Source organism: Lampetra fluviatilis, chromosome 66 (genome assembly GCF_964198595.1).
Source record: "Lampetra fluviatilis chromosome 66, kcLamFluv1.1, whole genome shotgun sequence".
Classification (NCBI taxonomy): Eukaryota; Metazoa; Chordata; class Hyperoartia; order Petromyzontiformes; family Petromyzontidae; genus Lampetra; species Lampetra fluviatilis.
Genome location: NC_136340.1, coordinates 4,206,599 through 4,230,598, shown reverse-complemented (window position 1 = coordinate 4,230,598; position 24,000 = coordinate 4,206,599). Strand labels below are relative to the sequence as shown.

Here is a 24,000-nt window from a genome sequence, read left to right as displayed (position 1 = left end):
TAGTAACACAGAGGTAGTAGTAGTAACACAGTGGTAGTAGTAGTAACACAGTGGTAGTAGTAGTAACACAGAGGTAGTAGTAGTAACACAGTAGTAGTAGTAGTAACACAGTGGTAGTAGTAGTAACACAGAGGTAGTAGTAGTAACACAGAGGTAGTAGTAGTAACACAGTAGTAGTAGTAGTAACACAGAGGTAGTAGTAGTAACACAGTAGTAGTAGTAGTAACACAGAGGTAGTAGTAGTAACACAGTGGTAGTAGTAGTAACACAGAGGTAGTAGTAGTAACACAGAGGTAGTAGTAGTAACACAGTGGTAGTAGTAGTAACACAGTGGTAGTAGTAGTAACACAGAGGTAGTAGTAGTAACACAGAGGTAGTAGTAGTAACACAGTAGTAGTAGTAGTAACACAGAGGTAGTAGTAGTAACACAGAGGTAGTAGTAGTAACACAGTGGTAGTAGTAGTAACACAGTGGTAGTAGTAGTAACACAGAGGTAGTAGTAGTAACACAGTAGTAGTAGTAGTAACACAGTGGTAGTAGTAGTAACACAGAGGTAGTAGTAGTAACACAGAGGTAGTAGTAGTAACACAGTAGTAGTAGTAGTAACACAGAGGTAGTAGTAGTAACACAGTGGTAGTAGTAGTAACACAGTGGTAGTAGTAGTAACACAGAGGTAGTAGTAGTAACACAGAGGTAGTAGTAGTAACACAGAGGTAGTAGTAGTAACACAGAGGTAGTAGTAGTAACACAGTGGTAGTAGTAGTAACACAGTGGTAGTAGTAGTAACACAGAGGTAGTAGTAGTAACACAGAGGTAGTAGTAGTAACACAGTAGTAGTAGTAGTAACACAGAGGTAGTAGTAGTAACACAGAGGTAGTAGTAGTAACACAGAGGTAGTAGTAGTAACACAGTAGTAGTAGTAGTAACACAGAGGTAGTAGTAGTAACACAGAGGTAGTAGTAGTAACACAGTGGTAGTAGTAGTAACACAGAGGTAGTAGTAGTAACACAGAGGTAGTAGTAGTAACACAGTGGTAGTAGTAGTAACACAGTGGTAGTAGTAGTAACACAGAGGTAGTAGTAGTAACACAGTAGTAGTAGTAGTAACACAGTGGTAGTAGTAGTAACACAGAGGTAGTAGTAGTAACACAGTGGTAGTAGTAGTAACACAGTGGTAGTAGTAGTAACACAGAGGTAGTAGTAGTAACACAGTGGTAGTAGTAGTAACACAGTGGCAGTAGTAGTAACACAGAGGTAGTAGTAGTAACACAGTGGTAGTAGTAGTAACACAGAGGTAGTAGTAGTAACACAGAGGTAGTAGTAGTAACACAGAGGTAGTAGTAGTAACACAGAGGTAGTAGTAGTAGCACAGTGGTAGTAGTAGTAACACAGAGGTAGTAACACAGTGGTAGTAGTAGTAGCACAGTGGTAGTAGTAGTAACACAGAGGTAGTAGTAGTAACACAGAGGTAGTAACACAGAGGTAGTAGTAGTAACACAGAGGTAGTAGTAGTAGCACAGTGGTAGTAGTAGTAGCACAGTGGTAGTAACACAGTGGTAGTAGTAGTAACACAGAGGTAGTAGTAGTAACACAGTGGTAGTAGTAGTAGCACAGTGGTAGTAGTAGTAACACAGTGGTAGTAGTAGTAACACAGTGGTAGTAGTAGTAACACAGAGGTAGTAGTAGTAACACAGAGGTAGTAGTAGTAACACAGAGGTAGTAGTAGTAACACAGAGGTAGTAGTAGTAACACAGTGGTAGTAACACAGTGGTAGTAGTAGTAACACAGAGGTAGTAGTAGTAACACAGTGGTAGTAACACAGTGGTAGTAGTAGTAACACAGAGGTAGTAGTAGTAACACAGAGGTAGTAGTAGTAACACAGTGGTAGTAACACAGTGGTAGTAGTAGTAACACAGAGGTAGTAGTAGTAACACAGTGGTAGTAGTAACACAGTGGTAGTAACACAGTGGTAGTAGTAGTAACACAGTGGTAGTAGTAGTAACACAGTGGTAGTAGTAGTAACACAGTGGTAGTAGTAGTAACACAGTAGTAGTAGTAACACAGTGGTAGTAACACAGTGGTAGTAGTAGTAACACAGAGGTAGTAGTAGTAACACAGAGGTAGTAGTAGTAACACAGTGGTAGTAGTAGTAACACAGAGGTAGTAGTAGTAACACAGAGGTAGTAGTAGTAACACAGTGGTAGTAGTAGTAACACAGTGGTAGTAACACAGTAGTAGTAGTAGTAACACAGTGGTAGTAGTAGTAACACAGTGGTAGTAGTAGTAACACAGTGGTAGTAACACAGAGGTAGTAACACAGAGGTAGTAGTAGTAACACAGAGGTAGTAGTAGTAACACAGTAGTAGTAACACAGTGGTAGTAGTAGTAACACAGTGGTAGTAGTAGTAACACAGTGGTAGTAGTAGTAACACAGTGGTAGTAACACAGAGGTAGTAACACAGAGGTAGTAGTAGTAACACAGAGGTAGTAGTAGTAACACAGTAGTAGTAACACAGTGGTAGTAGTAGTAACACAGTGGTAGTAGTAGTAACACAGTGGTAGTAACACAGTGGTAGTAACACAGTAGTAGTAGTAGTAACACAGTGGTAGTAACACAGAGGTAGTAACACAGTGGTAGTAACACAGTAGTAGTAACACAGTAGTAGTAACACAGTGGTAGTAACACAGTGGTAGTAGTAGTAACACAGAGGTAGTAGTAGTAACACAGAGGTAGTAGTAGTAACACAGAGGTAGTAGTAGTAACACAGAGGTAGTAGTAGTAACACAGTGGTAGTAGTAGTAACACAGTGGTAGTAGTAGTAACACAGTGGTAGTAGTAGTAACACAGTAGTAGTAGTAGTAACACAGTGGTAGTAGTAGTAACACAGAGGTAGTAGTAGTAACACAGAGGTAGTAGTAGTAACACAGTGGTAGTAGTAGTAACACAGAGGTAGTAGTAGTAACACAGTGGTAGTAGTAGTAACACAGTGGTAGTAGTAGTAACACAGTGGTAGTAGTAGTAACACAGAGGTAGTAGTAGTAACACAGTAGTAGTAGTAGTAACACAGTGGTAGTAGTAGTAACACAGTGGTAGTAGTAGTAACACAGAGGTAGTAGTAGTAACACAGTGGTAGTAGTAGTAACACAGTGGTAGTAGTAGTAACACAGTGGTAGTAGTAGTAACACAGTGGTAGTAACACAGAGGTAGTAGTAGTAACACAGTGGTAGTAGTAGTAACACAGTGGTAGTAACACAGTGGTAGTAGTAGTAACACAGTGGTAGTAGTAGTAGTAACACAGTGGTAGTAGTAGTAACACAGTGGTAGTAACACAGAGGTAGTAACACAGTGGTAGTAGTAGTAACACAGTAGTAGTAGTAGTAACACAGTGGTAGTAACACAGTGGTAGTAGTAGTAACACAGTGGTAGTAGTAGTAGTAACACAGTGGTAGTAGTAGTAACACAGAGGTAGTAGTAGTAACACAGTAGTAGTAACACAGAGGTAGTAGTAGTAACACAGAGGTAGTAGTAGTAGTAACACAGTGGTAGTAGTAGTAACACAGTAGTAGTAGTAGTAACACAGTGGTAGTAACACAGTGGTAGTAGTAGTAACACAGAGGTAGTAGTAGTAGTAACACAGAGGTAGTAGTAGTAACACAGTAGTAGTAGTAGTAACACAGTGGTAGTAGTAGTAACACAGTGGTAGTAGTAGTAACACAGTAGTAGTAACACAGAGGTAGTAGTAGTAACACAGTGGTAGTAGTAGTAACACAGTGGTAGTAACACAGAGGTAGTAGTAGTAACACAGAGGTAGTAGTAGTAACACAGTAGTAGTAACACAGAGGTAGTAGTAGTAACACAGTAGTAGTAACACAGTAGTAGTAGTAGTAACACAGTGGTAGTAGTAGTAACACAGTGGTAGTAGTAGTAACACAGAGGTAGTAGTAGTAACACAGTAGTAGTAACACAGAGGTAGTAGTAGTAACACAGTGGTAGTAGTAGTAACACAGTGGTAGTAACACAGTGGTAGTAGTAGTAACACAGTAGTAGTAGTAGTAACACAGTGGTAGTAGTAGTAACACAGTAGTAGTAGTAGTAACACAGTGGTAGTAGTAGTAACACAGTAGTAGTAGTAGTAACACAGTGGTAGTAGTAGTAACACAGTGGTAGTAACACAGTGGTAGTAGTAGTAACACAGTGGTAGTAGTAGTAACACAGTGGTAGTAGTAGTAACACAGTGGTAGTAGTAGTAACACAGTGGTAGTAACACAGTGGTAGTAGTAGTAACACAGTGGTAGTAGTAGTAACACAGTGGTAGTAGTAGTAACACAGTGGTAGTAGTAGTAACACAGTGGTAGTAGTAGTAACACAGTGGTAGTAGTAGTAACACAGTGGTAGTAGTAGTAACACAGTGGTAGTAGTAGTAACACAGTGGTAGTAGTAGTAACACAGTGGTAGTAACACAGAGGTAGTAGTAGTAACACAGTAGTAGTAGTAGTAACACAGTGGTAGTAGTAGTAACACAGTGGTAGTAACACAGTGGTAGTAGTAGTAACACAGTAGTAGTAGTAGTAACACAGTGGTAGTAGTAGTAACACAGTGGTAGTAGTAGTAACACAGTAGTAGTAGTAGTAACACAGTAGTAGTAACACAGTGGTAGTAGTAGTAACACAGTAGTAGTAACACAGTGGTAGTAGTAGTAACACAGTAGTAGTAGTAGTAACACAGTGGTAGTAGTAGTAACACAGTGGTAGTAGTAGTAACACAGTGGTAGTAGTAGTAACACAGAGGTAGTAGTAGTAACACAGTAGTAGTAACACAGTGGTAGTAGTAGTAACACAGTGGTAGTAGTAGTAACACAGTGGTAGTAGTAGTAACACAGTGGTAGTAGTAGTAACACAGAGGTAGTAGTAGTAACACAGTGGTAGTAACACAGTGGTAGTAGTAGTAACACAGTAGTAGTAGTAGTAACACAGTGGTAGTAGTAGTAACACAGTGGTAGTAACACAGTGGTAGTAGTAGTAACACAGTAGTAGTAGTAGTAACACAGTGGTAGTAGTAGTAACACAGTGGTAGTAGTAGTAACACAGTAGTAGTAGTAGTAACACAGTAGTAGTAACACAGTGGTAGTAGTAGTAACACAGTAGTAGTAGTAGTAACACAGTGGTAGTAGTAGTAACACAGAGGTAGTAGTAGTAACACAGTGGTAGTAGTAGTAACACAGTGGTAGTAGTAGTAACACAGTGGTAGTAGTAGTAACACAGTGGTAGTAGTAGTAACACAGTGGTAGTAGTAGTAACACAGTAGTAGTAACACAGAGGTAGTAGTAGTAACACAGAGGTAGTAGTAGTAACACAGAGGTAGTAGTAGTAACACAGTGGTAGTAGTAGTAACACAGAGGTAGTAGTAGTAACACAGTGGTAGTAACACAGAGGTAGTAGTAGTAACACAGTGGTAGTAACACAGAGGTAGTAGTAGTAACACAGTGGTAGTAGTAGTAACACAGTGGTAGTAGTAGTAACACAGTAGTAGTAACACAGAGGTAGTAGTAGTAACACAGAGGTAGTAGTAGTAACACAGAGGTAGTAGTAGTAACACAGTAGTAGTAACACAGAGGTAGTAGTAGTAACACAGTAGTAGTAACACAGTGGTAGTAGTAGTAACACAGTGGTAGTAGTAGTAACACAGTGGTAGTAGTAGTAACACAGAGGTAGTAGTAGTAACACAGTGGTAGTAGTAGTAACACAGAGGTAGTAGTAGTAACACAGAGGTAGTAGTAGTAACACAGTAGTAGTAGTAGTAACACAGAGGTAGTAGTAGTAACACAGAGGTAGTAGTAGTAACACAGTGGTAGTAGTAGTAACACAGTAGTAGTAGTAGTAACACAGTGGTAGTAGTAGTAACACAGTAGTAGTAGTAGTAACACAGAGGTAGTAGTAGTAACACAGTGGTAGTAGTAGTAACACAGAGGTAGTAGTAGTAACACAGTAGTAGTAGTAGTAACACAGAGGTAGTAGTAGTAACACAGAGGTAGTGGTAGTAACACAGTGGTAGTAGTAGTAACACAGTAGTAGTAGTAGTAACACAGAGGTAGTAGTAGTAACACAGTGGTAGTAGTAGTAACACAGTGGTAGTAGTAGTAACACAGAGGTAGTAGTAGTAACACAGTGGTAGTAGTAGTAACACAGAGGTAGTGGTAGTAACACAGTGGTAGTAGTAGTAACACAGTGGTAGTAGTAGTAACACAGAGGTAGTAGTAGTAACACAGAGGTAGTAGTAGTAACACAGAGGTAGTAGTAGTAACACAGTGGTAGTAGTAGTAACACAGAGGTAGTGGTAGTAACACAGTGGTAGTAGTAGTAACACAGTGGTAGTAGTAGTAACACAGAGGTAGTAGTAGTAACACAGAGGTAGTAGTAGTAACACAGAGGTAGTAGTAGTAACACAGAGGTAGTAACACAGTGGTAGTAGTAGTAACACAGTGGTAGTAGTAGTAACACAGAGGTAGTAGTAGTAACACAGAGGTAGTAACACAGTGGTAGTAGTAGTAACACAGAGGTAGTAGTAGTAACACAGTGGTAGTAGTAGTAACACAGAGGTAGTAGTAGTAACACAGAGGTAGTAGTAGTAACACAGAGGTAGTAGTAGTAACACAGTGGTAGTAACACAGTGGTAGTAGTAGTAACACAGTGGTAGTAGTAGTAACACAGAGGTAGTAACACAGTGGTAGTAGTAGTAACACAGTGGTAGTAGTAGTAACACAGTGGTAGTAGTAGTAACACAGAGGTAGTGGTAGTAACACAGTGGTAGTAACACAGAGGTAGTAGTAGTAACACAGAGGTAGTAGTAGTAACACAGTAGTAGTAGTAACACAGTGGTAGTAGTAGTAACACAGTGGTAGTAACACAGAGGTAGTAGTAGTAACACAGAGGTAGTAGTAGTAACACAGTGGTAGTAGTAGTAACACAGTGGTAGTAGTAGTAACACAGTGGTAGTAGTAGTAACACAGTGGTAGTAGTAGTAACACAGTGGTAGTAGTAGTAACACAGAGGTAGTAGTAGTAACACAGTAGTAGTAACACAGTGGTAGTAGTAGTAACACAGTGGTAGTAACACAGTGGTAGTAGTAGTAACACAGTGGTAGTAACACAGTAGTAGTAGTAGTAACACAGTGGTAGAAGTAGTAACACAGTGGTAGTAACACAGAGGTAGTAGTAGTAACACAGTGGTAGTAGTAGTAACACAGTGGTAGTAGTAGTAACACAGTGGTAGTAGTAGTAACACAGTGGTAGTAGTAGTAACACAGTGGTAGTAGTAGTAACACAGTGGTAGTAGTAGTAACACAGTGGTAGTAGTAGTAACACAGAGGTAGTAGTAGTAACACAGAGGTAGTAGTAGTAACACAGTGGTAGTAGTAGTAACACAGTGGTAGTAGTAGTAACACAGTGGTAGTAGTAGTAACACAGTGGTAGTAGTAGTAACACAGTGGTAGTAGTAGTAACACAGAGGTAGTAGTAGTAACACAGTAGTAGTAACACAGTGGTAGTAGTAGTAACACAGTGGTAGTAACACAGTGGTAGTAGTAGTAACACAGTGGTAGTAACACAGTAGTAGTAGTAGTAACACAGAGGTAGTAGTAGTAACACAGTGGTAGTAGTAGTAACACAGTGGTAGTAACACAGTGGTAGTAGTAGTAACACAGTAGTAGTAGTAGTAACACAGTGGTAGTAACACAGTGGTAGTAGTAGTAACACAGTAGTAGTAGTAGTAACACAGAGGTAGTAGTAGTAACACAGTGGTAGTAGTAGTAACACAGAGGTAGTAGTAGTAACACAGTGGTAGTAACACAGAGGTAGTAGTAGTAACACAGAGGTAGTAACACAGTGGTAGTAGTAGTAACACAGAGGTAGTAACACAGAGGTAGTAGTAGTAACACAGAGGTAGTAGTAGTAACACAGTGGTAGTAGTAGTAACACAGTGGTAGTAGTAGTAACACAGTGGTAGTAGTAGTAACACAGTGGTAGTAACACAGTGGTAGTAGTAACACAGTGGTAGTAACACAGAGGTAGTAGTAGTAACACAGAGGTAGTAGTAGTAACACAGTGGTAGTAGTAGTAACACAGAGGTAGTAGTAGTAACACAGTGGTAGTAGTAGTAACACAGTGGTAGTAACACAGTGGTAGTAGTAACACAGTGGTAGTAACACAGAGGTAGTAGTAGTAACACAGAGGTAGTAGTAGTAACACAGAGGTAGTAACACAGAGGTAGTAGTAGTAACACAGAGGTAGTAGTAGTAACACAGAGGTAGTAGTAGTAACACAGAGGTAGTAACACAGAGGTAGTAGTAGTAACACAGAGGTAGTAACACAGAGGTAGTAGTAGTAACACAGAGGTAGTAGTAGTAACACAGTGGTAGTAGTAGTAACACAGAGGTAGTAGTAGTAACACAGAGGCAGTAGTAGTAACACAGTGGTAGTAACACAGTAGTAGTAACACAGAGGTAGTAGTAGTAACACAGAGGTAGTAGTAGTAACACAGAGGTAGTAGTAGTAACACAGAGGTAGTAGTAGTAACACTGTGGTAGTAGTAGTAACACAGTAGTAGTAACACAGTGGTAGTAGTAGTAACACAGTGGTAGTAACACAGAGGTAGTAGTAGTAACACAGAGGTAGTAGTAGTAACACAGAGGTAGTAGTAGTAACACAGAGGTAGTAGTAGTAACACTGTGGTAGTAGTAGTAACACAGTGGTAGTAACACAGTGGTAGTAGTAGTAACACAGTGGTAGTAACACAGTGGTAGTAGTAGTAACACAGAGGTAGTAGTAGTAACACAGTAGTAGTAACACAGTGGTAGTAGTAGTAACACAGTGGTAGTAACACAGAGGTAGTAACACAGAGGTAGTAACACAGTGGTAGTAGTAGTAACACAGAGGTAGTAGTAGTAACACAGTAGTAGTAGTAGTAACACAGTGGTAGTAGTAGTAACACAGTGGTAGTAGTAGTAACACAGTGGTAGTAACACAGTGGTAGTAGTAGTAACACAGAGGTAGTAGTAGTAACACAGAGGTAGTAGTAGTAACACAGAGGTAGTAGTAGTAACACAGTGGTAGTAGTAGTAACACAGTGGTAGTAGTAGTAACACAGTGGTAGTAGTAGTAACACAGTGGTAGTAGTAGTAACACAGTGGTAGTAACACAGAGGTAGTAACACAGAGGTAGTAGTAGTAACACAGTGGTAGTAGTAGTAACACAGAGGTAGTAGTAGTAACACAGTGGTAGTAGTAGTAACACAGAGGTAGTAGTAGTAACACAGTGGTAGTAACACAGTAGTAGTAGTAGTAACACAGAGGTAGTAGTAGTAACACAGTGGTAGTAGTAGTAACACAGTGGTAGTAGTAGTAACACAGTGGTAGTAGTAGTAACACAGTGGTAGTAACACAGTGGTAGTAGTAGTAACACAGTAGTAGTAGTAGTAACACAGTAGTAGTAGTAGTAACACAGAGGTAGTAGTAGTAACACAGTGGTAGTAGTAGTAACACAGTAGTAGTAACACAGAGGTAGTAGTAGTAACACAGTGGTAGTAGTAGTAACACAGTGGTAGTAGTAGTAACACAGTAGTAGTAACACAGTAGTAGTAGTAGTAACACAGAGGTAGTAGTAGTAACACAGAGGTAGTAGTAGTAACACAGTAGTAGTAACACAGAGGTAGTAGTAGTAACACAGTGGTAGTAACACAGTGGTAGTAGTAGTAACACAGTAGTAGTAGTAGTAACACAGTAGTAGTAGTAGTAACACAGTGGTAGTAGTAGTAACACAGTGGTAGTAACACAGAGGTAGTAGTAGTAACACAGAGGTAGTAGTAGTAGTAACACAGTGGTAGTGGTAGTAACACAGTAGTAGTAGTAGTAACACAGAGGTAGTGGTAGTAACACAGAGGTAGTAGTAGTAGTAACACAGTGGTAGTGGTAGTAACACAGTAGTAGTAGTAGTAACACAGAGGTAGTGGTAGTAACACAGTGGTAGTAGTAGTAACACAGTGGTAGTAGTAGTAACACAGAGGTAGTAGTAGTAACACAGAGGTAGTAGTAGTAACACAGTGGTAGTAACACAGTGGTAGTAGTAGTAACACAGTGGTAGTAGTAGTAACACAGTGGTAGTAGTAGTAACACAGAGGTAGTAGTAGTAACACAGAGGTAGTAGTAGTAACACAGAGGTAGTAGTAGTAACACAGAGGTAGTAGTAGTAACACAGTGGTAGTAGTAGTAACACAGTGGTAGTAGTAGTAACACAGTAGTAGTAACACAGTGGTAGTAGTAGTAACACAGAGGTAGTAGTAGTAACACAGAGGTAGTAGTAGTAACACAGTGGTAGTAGTAGTAACACAGTGGTAGTAACACAGTAGTAGTAGTAGTAACACAGTGGTAGTAGTAGTAACACAGTGGTAGTAGTAGTAACACAGAGGTAGTAGTAGTAACACAGTGGTAGTAGTAGTAACACAGTGGTAGTAGTAGTAACACAGTAGTAGTAACACAGTGGTAGTAGTAGTAACACAGAGGTAGTAGTAGTAACACAGAGGTAGTAGTAGTAACACAGTGGTAGTAGTAGTAACACAGTGGTAGTAACACAGTGGTAGTAGTAGTAACACAGTGGTAGTAGTAGTAACACAGAGGTAGTAGTAGTAACACAGTGGTAGTAGTAGTAACACAGTGGTAGTAGTAGTAACACAGTGGTAGTAGTAGTAACACAGTGGTAGTAACACAGTGGTAGTAGTAGTAACACAGAGGTAGTAGTAGTAACACAGAGGTAGTAGTAGTAACACAGAGGTAGTAGTAGTAACACAGAGGTAGTAGTAGTAACACAGAGGTAGTAGTAGTAACACAGAGGTAGTAGTAGTAACACAGAGGTAGTAGTAGTAACACAGTGGTAGTAGTAGTAACACAGTGGTAGTAACACAGTGGTAGTAGTAGTAACACAGTGGTAGTAGTAGTAACACAGAGGTAGTAGTAGTAACACAGTGGTAGTAGTAGTAACACAGTGGTAGTAGTAGTAACACAGAGGTAGTGGTAGTAACACAGTGGTAGTAGTAGTAACACAGAGGTAGTAGTAGTAACACAGTGGTAGTAGTAGTAACACAGTGGTAGTAGTAGTAACACAGAGGTAGTAGTAGTAACACAGTGGTAGTAGTAGTAACACAGAGGTAGTAGTAGTAACACAGAGGTAGTAGTAGTAACACAGTGGTAGTAGTAGTAACACAGAGGTAGTAGTAGTAACACAGTAGTAGTAGTAGTAACACAGTAGTAGTAACACAGAGGTAGTAGTAGTAACACAGTAGTAGTAACACAGTGGTAGTAGTAGTAACACAGAGGTAGTAGTAGTAACACAGTGGTAGTAACACAGAGGTAGTAGTAGTAACACAGTGGAAGTAACACAGTGGTAGTAGTAGTAACACAGAGGTAGTAGTAGTAACACAGTGGTAGTAGTAGTAACACAGTGGTAGTAGTAGTAACACAGAGGTAGTAACACAGTGGTAGTAGTAGTAACACAGAGGTAGTAGTAGTAACACAGAGGTAGTAACACAGAGGTAGTAGTAGTAACACAGTGGTAGTAACACAGAGGTAGTAGTAGTAACACAGTAGTAGTAACACAGTGGTAGTAGTAGTAACACAGAGGTAGTAGTAGTAACACAGTGGTAGTAACACAGAGGTAGTAGTAGTAACACAGTAGTAGTAACACAGTGGTAGTAGTAGTAACACAGAGGTAGTAGTAGTAACACAGTGGTAGTAGTAGTAACACAGTGGTAGTAGTAGTAACACAGAGGTAGTAGTAGTAACACAGAGGTAGTAGTAGTAACACAGAGGTAGTAGTAGTAACACAGTGGTAGTAGTAGTAACACAGAGGTAGTAGTAGTAACACAGTGGTAGTAGTAGTAACACAGAGGTAGTAGTAGTAACACAGTGGTAGTAGTAGTAACACAGTGGTAGTAGTAGTAACACAGTGGTAGTAGTAGTAACACAGTGGTAGTAGTAGTAACACAGTGGTAGTAGTAGTAGTAACACAGAGGTAGTAGTAGTAACACAGAGGTAGTAGTAGTAACACAGTGGTAGTAGTAGTAGTAACACAGAGGTAGTAGTAGTAACACAGAGGTAGTAGTAGTAACACAGTGGTAGTAGTAGTAGTAACACAGTAGTAGTAGTAGTAGTAACACAGTGGTAGTAGTAGTAACACAGTGGTAGTAGTAGTAGTAACACAGTAGTAGTAACACAGTGGTAGTAGTAGTAACACAGTGGTAGTAGTAGTAACACAGTGGTAGTAGTAGTAACACAGTGGTAGTAACACAGAGGTAGTAGTAGTAACACAGTCACGCTGATGATGCAGGCATCTTTCTGATTGCTAGAGTAGTTTAGTAGTTAGTAGTGCTAGTTAGTAGAGCTAGTTAGTAGTGCTAGTTAGTGGTGCTAGTTAGTAGTGCTAGTTAGTAGTGCTAGTTAGTAGTGCTAGTTAGTAGTGCTAGTTAGTAGTGCTAGTTAGTAGTGCTAGTTAGTAGTGCTAGTTAGTAGTGCTAGTTAGTAGTGCTAGTTAGTAGTGCTAGTTAGTAGTGCTAGTCAGTAGTGCTAGTTAGTAGTGCTAGTTAGTGGTGCTAGTTAGTGGTGCTAGTTAGTAGTGCTAGTTAGTAGTGCTAGTTAGTAGTGCTAGTTAGTAGTGCTAGTTAGTAGTGCTAGTTAGTAGTGCTAGTTAGTGGTGCTAGTTAGTGGTGCTAGTTAGTGGTGCTAGTTAGTAGTGCTAGTTAGTAGTGCTAGTTAGTAGTGCTAGTTAGTAGTGCTAGTTAGTAGTGCTAGTTAGTAGTGCTAGTTAGTTAGTGCTAGTTAGTAGTGCTAGTTAGTAGTGCTAGTTAGTAGTGCTAGTTAGTAGTGCTAGTTAGTGGTGCTAGTTAGTGGTGCTAGTTAGTGGTGCTAGTTAGTGGTGCTAGTTAGTGGTGCTAGTTAGTGGTGCTAGTTAGTAGTGCTAGTTAGTAGTGCTAGTTAGTGGTGCTAGTTAGTAGTGCTAGTTAGTAGTGCTAGTTAGTAGTGCTAGTTAGTAGTGCTAGTTAGTAGTGCTAGTTAGTAATGCTAGTTAGTAGTGCTAGTTAGTAGTGCTAGTTAGTAGTGCTAGTTAGTAGTGCTAGTTAGTAGTGCTAGTTAGTAGTGCTAGTTAGTAGTGCTAGTTAGCAGTGCTAGTTAGCAGTGCTAGTTAGCAGTGCTAGTTAGTAGTGCTAGTTAGTAGTGCTAGTTAGTAGTGCTAGTTAGTAGTGCTAGTTAGTAGTGCTAGTTAGTAGTGCTAGTTAGTAGTGCTAGTTAGTAGTGCTAGTTAGCAGTGCTAGTTAGCAGTGCTAGTTAGCAGTGCTAGTTAGTAGTGCTAGTTAGTAGTGCTAGTTAGTAGTGCTAGTTAGTAGTGCTAGTTAGTAGTGCTAGTTAGTAGTGCTAGTTAGTAGTGCTAGTTAGTAGTGCTAGTTAGTGCTAGTTAGTAGTGCTAGTTAGTAGTGCTAGTTAGTAGTGCTAGTTAGTAGTGCTAGTTAGTGCTAGTTAGTAGTGCTAGTTAGTAGTGCTAGTTAGTAGTGCTAGTTAGTAGTGCTAGTTAGTAGTGCTAGTTAGTAGTGCTAGTTAGTAGTGCTAGTTAGTAGTGCTAGTTAGTAGTGCTAGTTAGTAGTGCTAGTTAGTAGTGCTAGTTAGTAGTGCTAGTTAGTAGTGCTAGTCAGTAGTGCTAGTTAGTAGTGCTAGTCAGTAGTACTAGTTAGTAGTGCTAGTTAGTAGTGCTAGTTAGTAGTGCTAGTTAGTAGTGCTAGTTAGTAGTGCTAGTTAGTGCTAGTTAGTAGTGCTAGTTAGTAGTGCTAGTTAGTAGTGCTAGTTAGCAGTGCTAGTTAGTAGTGCTAGTTAGTAGTGCTAGTTAGTGCTAGTTAGTAGTGCTAGTTAGTAGTGCTAGTTAGTAGTGTTAGTTAGTAGTGCTAGTTAGTAGTGCTAGTTAGTAGTGTTAGTTAGCAGTGCTAGTTAGCAGTGCTAGTTAGTAGTGCTAGTTAGTAGTGCTAGTTAGTAGTGCTAGTTAGTAGTGCTAGTTAGTGCTAGTTAGTAGTGCTAGTTAGTGGTGCTAGTTAGTAGTGCTAGTTAGTAGTGCTAGTTAGTGCTAGTTAGTAGTGCTAGTTAGTAGTGCTAGTTAGTAGTGCTAGTTAGTAGTGCTAGTTGGTAGTGCTAGTTAGTGCTAGTTAGTAGTGCTAGTTAGTGCTAGTTAGTAGTGCTAGTTAGTAGTGCTAGTTAGTAGTGCTAGTTAGTAGTGCTAGTTAGTAGTGCTAGTTAGTAGTGCTAGTTAGTAGTGCTAGTTAGTAGTGCTAGTTAGTAGTGCTAGTTAGTAGTGCTAGTTAGTAGTGCTAGTTAGTAGTGCTAGTTAGTAGTGCTAGTTAGTAGTGCTAGTTAGTGCTAGTTAGTAGTGCTAGTTAGTAGTGCTAGTTAGTAGTGCTAGTTAGTAGTGCTAGTTAGTGCTAGTTAGTAGTGCTAGTTAGTAGTGCTAGTTAGTAGTGCTAGTTAGTGCTAGTTAGTAGTGCTAGTTAGTAGTGCTAGTTAGTGCTAGTTAGTAGTGCTAGTTAGTAGTGCTAGTTAGTAGTGCTAGTTAGTGGTGCTAGTTAGTGGTGCTAGTTAGTGGTGCTAGTTAGTGGTGCTAGTTAGTAGTGCTAGTTAGTAGTGCTAGTTAGTAGTGCTAGTTAGTAGTGCTAGTTAGTAGTGCTAGTTAGTAGTGCTAGTTAGTAGTGCTAGTTAGTAGTGCTAGTTAGTAGTGCTAGTTAGTAGTGCTAGTTAGTAGTGCTAGTTAGTAGTGCTAGTTAGTAGTGCTAGTTAGTAGTGCTAGTTAGTAGTGCTAGTTAGTAGTGCTAGTTAGTAGTGCTAGTTAGTAGTGCTAGTTAGTAGTGCTAGTTAGTAGTGCTAGTTAGTAGTGCTAGTTAGTAGTGCTAGTTAGTAGTGCTAGTTAGTAGTGCTAGTTAGTAGTGCTAGTTAGTAGTGCTAGTTAGTAGTGCTAGTTAGTAGTGCTAGTTAGTAGTGCTAGTTAGTAGTGCTAGTTAGTAGTGCTAGTTAGTGGTGCTAGTTAGTAGTGCTAGTTAGTAGTGCTAGTTAGTGGTGCTAGTTAGTAGTGCTAGTTAGTAGTGCTAGTTAGTAGTGCTAGTTAGTAGAGCTAGTTAGTAGTGCTAGTTAGTAGTGCTAGTTAGTAGTGCTAGTTAGTAGTGCTAGTTAGTGGTGCTAGTTAGTGGTGCTAGTTAGTGGTGCTAGTTAGTGGTGCTAGTTAGTGGTGCTAGTTAGTGGTGCTAGTTAGTAGTGCTAGTTAGTAGTGCTAGTTAGTAGTGCTAGTTAGTAGTGCTAGTTAGTAGTGCTAGTTAGTAGTGCTAGTTAGTAGTGCTAGTTAGTAGTGCTAGTTAGTAGTGCTAGTTAGTAGTGCTAGTTAGTAGTGCTAGTTAGTAGTGCTAGTTAGTAGTGCTAGTTAGTGGTGCTAGTTAGTGGTGCTAGTTAGTAGTGCTAGTTAGTAGTGCTAGTTAGTAGTGCTAGTTAGTAGTGCTAGTTAGTAGTGCTAGTTAGTAGTGCTAGTTAGTAGTGCTAGTTAGTAGTGCTAGTTAGTAGTGCTAGTTAGTAGTGCTAGTTAGTAGTGCTAGTTAGTAGTGCTAGTTAGTAGTGCTAGTTAGTAGTGCTAGTGAGTAGTGCTAGTTAGTAGTGCTAGTTAGTAGTGCTAGTTAGTAGTGCTAGTTAGTAGTGCTAGTTAGTAGTGCTAGTTAGTAGTGCTAGTTAGTAGTGCTAGTTAGTAGTGCTAGTTAGTGCTAGTTAGTGCTAGTTAGTAGTGCTAGTTAGTAGTGCTAGTTAGTAGTGCTAGTTAGTAGTACTAGTTAGTAGTGCTAGTTAGTGGTGCTAGTTAGTAGTGCTAGTTAGTAGTGCTAGTTAGTAGTGCTAGTTAGTAGTGCTAGTTAGTAGTGCTAGTTAGTAGTGCTAGTTAGTAGTGCTAGTTAGTAGTGCTAGTTAGTAGTGCTAGTTAGTAGTGCTAGTTAGTAGTGCTAGTTAGTAGTGCTAGTTAGTAGTGCTAGTTAGTAGTGCTAGTGAGTAGTGCTAGTTAGTAGTGCTAGTTAGTAGTGCTAGTTAGTAGTGCTAGTTAGTAGTGCTAGTTAGTAGTGCTAGTTAGTAGTGCTAGTTAGTAGTGCTAGTTAGTAGTGCTAGTTAGTAGTGCTAGTGAGTAGTGCTAGTTAGTAGTGCTAGTTAGTAGTGCTAGTTAGTAGTGCTAGTTAGTAGTGCTAGTTAGTAGTGCTAGTTAGTAGTGCTAGTTAGTAGTGCTAGTTAGTAGTGCTAGTTAGTAGTGCTAGTTAGTAGTGCTAGTTAGTAGTGCTAGTGAGTAGTGCTAGTTAGTAGTGCTAGTTAGTAGTGCTAGTTAGTAGTGCTAGTTAGTGGTGCTAGTTAGTAGTGCTAGTTAGTAGTGCTAGTTAGTAGTGCTAGTTAGTAGTGCTAGTTAGTAGTGCTAGTTAGTAGTGCTAGTTAGTAGTGCTAGTGGTGTAATCCTCACGCTGATGATGCAGGCATCTTTGGGCTGCCCGCTGGCGGTGACGTAGCATCCCACGGGGAAGCCGGGGTTACAGAAGAGCTTCCCCTCGTCCACGTGGTAGCACCACGTGACCGGCATGTTGTCCACAATCCTACACACACACACACACAGTCACACAGTCACACACACACACACAGACACACACACACAGTCACACACACAGACACACACACACACACAGTCACACACACAGTCACACAGTCACACAGTCACACAGTCACACACACACACAGTCACACACACACACAGTCACACACACAGACACACACAGACACACAGACACACACAGTCACACAGTCACACAGACACACACAGACACACACAGACACACAGACACACAGTCACACACACACAGACACACACACACACACACACAGTCACACAGTCACACACACACACAGACACACACAGACACACACAGACACACACAGTCACACACAGTCACACACACACAGACACACACACACACACACAGTCACACAGTCACACACACACACACACAGTCACACACAGTCACACACACAGACACACACACAGACACACACACAGACACACAGTCATACACACAGTCACACAGTCACACACACACCACGTCACTCAAACACACACACACAGTCACACACACACAGTCACACACACACACCAGAATCACACACACACAAGAATCACTCACACACACACAAGAATCACTCACACACACACAGTCACTCACATACACAGCCACTCACACACACAGTCACACACACACACACCAGAATCACACACACACACACACACAAGAATCACTCACACACACACACACAGTCACACACACACACAGTCACACACACACAGTCACACACACACACACACCAGAATCACACACACACACACAAGAATCACTCACACACACACACAGTCACACACACACACCAGAATCACACACACACAGTCACACACACACACACCAGAATCACACACACACAAGAATCACACACACGCACCCAGAGTCTCACACACACACACACAGTCACACACACACACCAGAATCACCCACACACACCAGAATCACACACACATGCACCACGCCAGCGGCATGTTGTCCACGACCTTACAGGCAGCACGCACACACAGGCAACACAAGAGACACCACATCACGGGCAGTCTACTATCGCACACACACACAGGCACACTGATGAGGATGGTGATGGTGATGATGGTGATGCTGATGGTGGTGGTGATGCTGATGGTGGTGGCGGTGGTGTTGGTGGTGATGATGATGATGGTGGTGATGCTGATGGTGGTGGCGGTGATGATGGTGGTGGTGGTGGTGATGATGGTGATGCTGATACTGCTGGTGGTGATGATGGTGATGATGGTGGTGGTGGTAGTGATGATGATGGTGGTGGTAGTGATGATGATGGTGATGATGGTGGTGGTGGTAGTGATGATGATGGTGGCGGTAGTGATGATGATGGTGATGATGATGGCGATGATGGTGGAGATACCAGTGGTGCTGGTAGTTGAAGTGGCTGTAGTGATGATGGTGATGATGATGGTGATGATGGCGATGATGATGATGATGGCGATGATGGTGATGATGATGGTGATGATGATGATGATGGCGATGATGATGATGATGGCGATGATGGTGATGATGATGATGATGGCGATGATGATGATGATGATGATGATGGCGATGATGATGATGATGATGGTGGCGATGATGATGATGGCGATGATGATGATGGCGATGATGATGGTGATGATGGTGATGATGATGATGGTGGTGGTGATGGAGGAGATACCAGTGGTGCTGGTAGTTGAAGTGCATGGCCTTCTTGAGGAAGTCCAGGCTGGCCTGGCCATGATGATGGCGATGATGATGATGGCGATGATGATGGTGATGATGGTGATGATGATGTTGATGATGGAGGAGATACCAGTGGTGCTGGTAGTTGAAGTGCATGGCCTTCTTGAGGAAGTCCAGGCTGGCCTGGCCATGATGATGATGATGGCGATGATGATGATGGCGATGATGATGATGGCGATGATGATGGTGATGATGGTGATGATGATGTTGATGATGGAGGAGATACCAGTGGTGCTGGTAGTTGAAGTGCATGGCCTTCTTGAGGAAGTCCAGGCTGGCCTGGCCATGATGATGATGATGGCGATGATGATGATGGCGATGATGATGGTGATGGTGATGATGGTGATGGAGGAGATACCAGTGGTGCTGGTAGTTGAAGTGCATGGCCTTCTTGAGGAAGTCCAGGCTGGCCTGGCCATGATGATGATGATGGCGATGATGATGATGGCGATGATGATGATGATGATGGTGATGGAGGAGATACCAGTGGTGCTGGTAGTTGAAGTGCATGGCCTTCTTGAGGAAGTCCAGGCTGGCCTGGCCATGATGATGATGGTGATGGCGATGATGATGATGATGGTGATGATGATGATGTTGATGGCGATGATGGTGATGATGGTGATGATGGTGATGATGATGATGGAGGAGATACCAGTGGTGCTGGTAGTTGAAGTGCATGGCCTTCTTGAGGAAGTCCAGGCTGGCCTGGTCATGATGATGATGGTGATGGCGATGATGATGATGATGATGGTGATGATGATGATGTTGATGGCGATGATGGTGATGATGGTGATGTTGATGGTGGTGATGGAGGAGATACCAGTGGTGCTGGTAGTTGAAGTGCATGGCCTTCTTGAGGAAGTCCAGGTTGGCCTGGTCAACGGCAGAGCCCGGCTCGTACACCTTGGGCTCGCACAGGGCGGCACACGCAGTCTCCTCCTTGAACGTCACCTGCACACAGGCAAAGGTCACCCGTGTAGCCTCTAGCAGACTGTAGGGGCAAGTGCTGAGAGTAGCGAGTAGCAGCAGCACCTATACACAGACAAAGATCCCCCGTGTAGCCTCTAACAGGCTGTAGGGGCAAGTGCTGTTAGTAGCGAGTAGCAGTAGCATCTATGAAGAGTCACACACACAGACACACACTGACAGACACAACAACAACAACCGCCATTCGCCACTAAGTGGCGGTGACGTCACCACGACGCTTGTGCCAGGCTAGGTGCACCTTGAGGCCACGTGAAGTGTCGACAGACACACACACACAGAGACACACACACAGTGACGCGCACACACACAATGACACACACAGTGATACACACACTCACACACACACAGTTACACACACACAGTGACACACTCACACACACACACAGACACACACACACAGTGACACACACAGTGATATACACACAGTGACACACACACACAGTGATACACACACAGTGACACATACACACAGTCTTATGGAGTCACACACAGTCTCACAAACACAGAGACAGACACACACACAGACACACACAGTGACACTCACACACCACACACAGACTCACACACACACACAGGGACACACACAGGGACACACACACAGGGACACACACACAGTGACACACACACACAGACACACACACACAGTGACACAGTGACACACTCACACACCACACACAGACTCACACACACACACAGACACACACACACAGTGACACACTCACACACCACACACAGGCTCACACACACACACAGTGACACACACACACACACAGTGACACAGTGACACACTCACACACCACACACAGACTCACACACACACACAGACACACACAGTGACACACACACAGTGACACACACACACTGACACACAGTGACACACACACACAGTGACACACACACACAGTGACACACACACACAGTGACACACACACACAGTGACACACACACACAGTGACACACACAGTGACACACACAGTGACACACTCACACACAGACTCACACACACACACAGTGACACACACAGTGACACACACACAGTGACACACACACACTGACACACAGAGTGACACACACACAGTGACACACACACAGTGACACACACACACTGACACACACACACAGTGACACACACAGTGACACACACAGTGACACACTCACACACAGACTCAGGAATCGAACCCGGGCCCCCTCTGCGGGGCTGGTGTGCCGAGCCCCCCCCACCCCCCCCCACCCCCCTCACCACCCCCCCCCCCCCACCACGTCGAGCCATGAGACCACGTGGCCACCACGCACCTTGTACGGCGAGGGCTCTATCCTCTCACCGAACAGCACCTGGCCCAGGTTCTCCGTGGGTCTCTGTTTGCTTTCGGGCGCCTTGCAGAAGTCAAACCTAGACAACACGCCGACGGGAGAGAGGCGGTGGGAGGGGGGGGTCAGTGTGAAGAGACAAAGATCCCCCGTGTAGCCTCTCACGGGCTGACGGGGCAAGTGCTGTTGGTAGTAGCGAGTAGCCGCACTTGCCCCAACAGTCTGTTAAGGCTATACAGGGGGTCTTTGTGTGTGTGTGTGGGTACATGTGTGTGAGTGCGTGTGAGTGCGTGTGTGAGTGAGTGCGTGAGTGAGTGCGTGAGTGAGTACGTGAGTGAGTGCGTGAGTGAGTACGTGAGTGAGTGCGTGAGTGAGTATGTGAGTGAGTGTGTGCGTGAGTACGTGAGTGAGTGTGAGTGCGTGTGTGAGTGAGTGCGTGAGTGAGTGAGTATGTGAGTGAGTGCGTGCGTGAGTACGTGAGTGAGTGAGTGAGTGCGTGAGTACGTGAGTGAGTACGTGTGAGTGCGTGAGTGAGTGAGTGAGTGCGTGAGTGAGTGAGTGAGTGAGTGAGTGCGTGAGTACGTGAGTGAGTACGTGTGAGTGCGTGAGTGAGTGAGTGAGTGCGTGAGTGAGTACGTGAGTGAGTGCGTGAGTGAGTACGTGTGAGTGCGTGAGTGAGTGAGTGAGTGCGTGAGTGAGTGAGTGAGTGAGTGAGTGCGTGAGTACGTGAGTGAGTACGTGTGAGTGCGTGAGTGAGTGAGTGAGTGCGTGAGTACGTGAGTGAGTACGTGTGAGTGCGTGAGTGAGTGAGTGAGTACGTGAGTGAGTGCGTGAGTGAGTGAGTGAGTGCGTGAGTACGTGAGTGAGTACGTGTGAGTGCGTGAGTGAGTGAGTGAGTGCGTGAGTACGTGAGTGAGTACGTGTGAGTGCGTGAGTGCGTGAGTGAGTACGTGTGAGTGCGTGAGTGAGTGAGTGAGTACGTGAGTGAGTGCGTGAGTGAGTGCGTGAGTGAGTACGTGTGAGTGCGTGAGTGAGTGAGTGAGTACGTGAGTGAGTGCGTGAGTGAGTACGTGAGTGAGTACGTGAGTGAGTGAGTGAGTGAGTGCGTGAGTACGTGAGTGAGTACGTGTGAGTGCGTGAGTGAGTGAGTGAGTGAGTGCGTGAGTGAGTGAGTGAGTGCGTGAGTACGTGAGTGAGTACGTGTGAGTGCGTGAGTGAGTGAGTGAGTGAGTGCGTGAGTGAGTGAGTGAGTGAGTGCGTGAGTACGTGAGTGAGTACGTGTGAGTGCGTGAGTGAGTGAGTGAGTGCGTGAGTGAGTGCGTGAGTGAGTGCGTGAGTGAGTACGTGTGAGTGCGTGAGTGAGTGAGTGAGTACGTGAGTGAGTGCGCGAGTGAGTGCGTGAGTGAGTACGTGTGAGTGCGTGAGTACGTGAGTGAGTACGTGTGAGTGCGTGAGTGAGTGAGTGAGTGAGTACGTGTGAGTACGTGAGTGAGTGAGTGAGTACGTGAGTGAGTGCGTGAGTGAGTGCGTGAGTGAGTACGTGTGAGTGCGTGAGTGAGTGCGTGAGTGAGTGAGTGAGTGCGTGAGTGAGTGAGTACGTGAGTGAGTGCGTGCGTGAGTACGTGAGTGAGTACATGTGAGTGCGTGAGTGAGTGAGTGCGTGAGTGAGTGAGTGAGTACGTGAGTGAGTGAGTACGTGAGTGAGTACATGTGAGTGCGTGAGTGAGTGAGTGCGTGAGTGAGTGAGTGCGTGAGTGAGTGCGTGAGTGAGTGACTGCGTGAGTGAGTGAGTGAGTGCGTGTGAGTGCGTGAGTGAGTGAGTGCGTGAGTGAGTGAGTACGTGAGTGAGTGCGTGAGTGAGTGACTGCGTGAGTGAGTACGTGAGTGAGTGCGTGAGTACGTGAGTGAGTACGTGTGAGTGCGTGAGTGAGTGAGTGCGTGAGTGAGTGAGTACGTGAGTGAGTGCGTGAGTGAGTGACTGCGTGAGTGAGTACGTGAGTAGGTGCGTGAGTACGTGAGTGAGTACGTGTGAGTGCGTGAGTGAGTGAGTGCGTGAGTGAGTGAGTACGTGAGTGAGTGAGTACGTGAGTGAGTACGTGTGAGTGCGTGAGTGAGTGAGTGCGTGAGTGAGTGCGTGAGTGAGTGACTGCGTGAGTGAGTACGTGAGTGAGTGCGTGAGTACGTGAGTGAGTGAGTGCGTGAGTGAGTGCGTGTGAGTGCGTGAGTGAGTGAGTGCGTGAGTGAGTACGTGTGAGTGCGTGCGTGAGTACGTGAGTGAGTACGTGTGAGTGCGTGAGTGAGTGAGTGAGTACGTGAGTGAGTACGTGAGTGAGTACGTGTGAGTGAGTGAGTGAGTGCGTGAGTACGTGAGTGAGTACGTGTGAGTGCGTGAGTGAGTGAGTGAGTACGTGAGTGAGTACGTGTGAGTGCGTGAGTGAGTGCGTGAGTACGTGAGTGAGTACGTGTGAGTGCGTGAGTGAGTGAGTGAGTACGTGAGTGAGTACGTGTGAGTGCGTGAGTGAGTGAGTGAGTGAGTACGTGAGTGAGTACGTGTGAGTGCGTGAGTGAGTGCGTGAGTGAGTACGTGAGTGAGTACGTGTGAGTGCGTGAGTGAGTGCGTGAGTGAGTACGTGAGTGAGTGCGTGTGTGAGTACGTGAGTGAGTACGTGTGAGTGCGTGAGTGAGTGAGTGCGTGAGTACGTGAGTGAGTACGTGTGAGTGCGTGAGTGAGTGAGTGCGTGAGTGAGTACGTGAGTGAGTGCGTGAGTGAGTACGTGAGTGAGTGCGTGAGTGAGTGCGTGAGTGCGTGTGAGTGCGTGAGTGAGTACGTGAGTGAGTGAGTGAGTGAGTACGTGAGTGAGTGAGTGAGTACGTGAGTGAGTACGTGAGTGAGTACGTGTGTGAGTGAGTGAGTGAGTACGTGAGTGAGTGAGTGAGTGAGTACGTGAGTGAGTACGTGTGTGAGTGCGTGAGTGAGTGAGTGAGTGAGTGCGTGAGTACGTGAGTGAGTGCGTGAGTGAGTACGTGAGTGAGTGCGTGAGTGAGTGCGTGAGTGCGTGTGAGTGCGTGAGTGAGTACGTGAGTGAGTGAGTGAGTGAGTACGTGAGTGAGTGAGTGAGTACGTGAGTGAGTACGTGAGTGAGTACGTGTGAGTGCGTTAGTGAGTGAGTGAGTACGTGAGTGAGTACGTGAGTGAGTGCGTGAGTACGTGAGTGAGTGCGTGAGTACGTGAGTGAGTACGTGTGAGTGCGTGAGTTCGTGTGTG

At 43.8% G+C, this 24,000-nt stretch overlaps 1 protein-coding gene across 1 annotated transcript in view; it reads right to left on the bottom strand.

The window, feature by feature from the left end:
* LOC144952206 (transmembrane 9 superfamily member 2-like) overlaps positions 1-24,000 on the bottom strand; it is a 56,305-nt gene that overhangs the window by 27,798 nt on the left and 4,507 nt on the right. The window contains exons 3-5 of the mRNA XM_078882613.1: positions 20,721-20,817; positions 19,261-19,391; positions 16,550-16,679 (exon numbers count right to left, since the gene is read on the bottom strand). Of these exons, the coding sequence (XP_078738739.1) occupies positions 16,550-16,679; positions 19,261-19,391; positions 20,721-20,817 (358 nt within the window). The remainder of the gene's footprint in view (positions 1-16,549; positions 16,680-19,260; positions 19,392-20,720; positions 20,818-24,000) is intronic.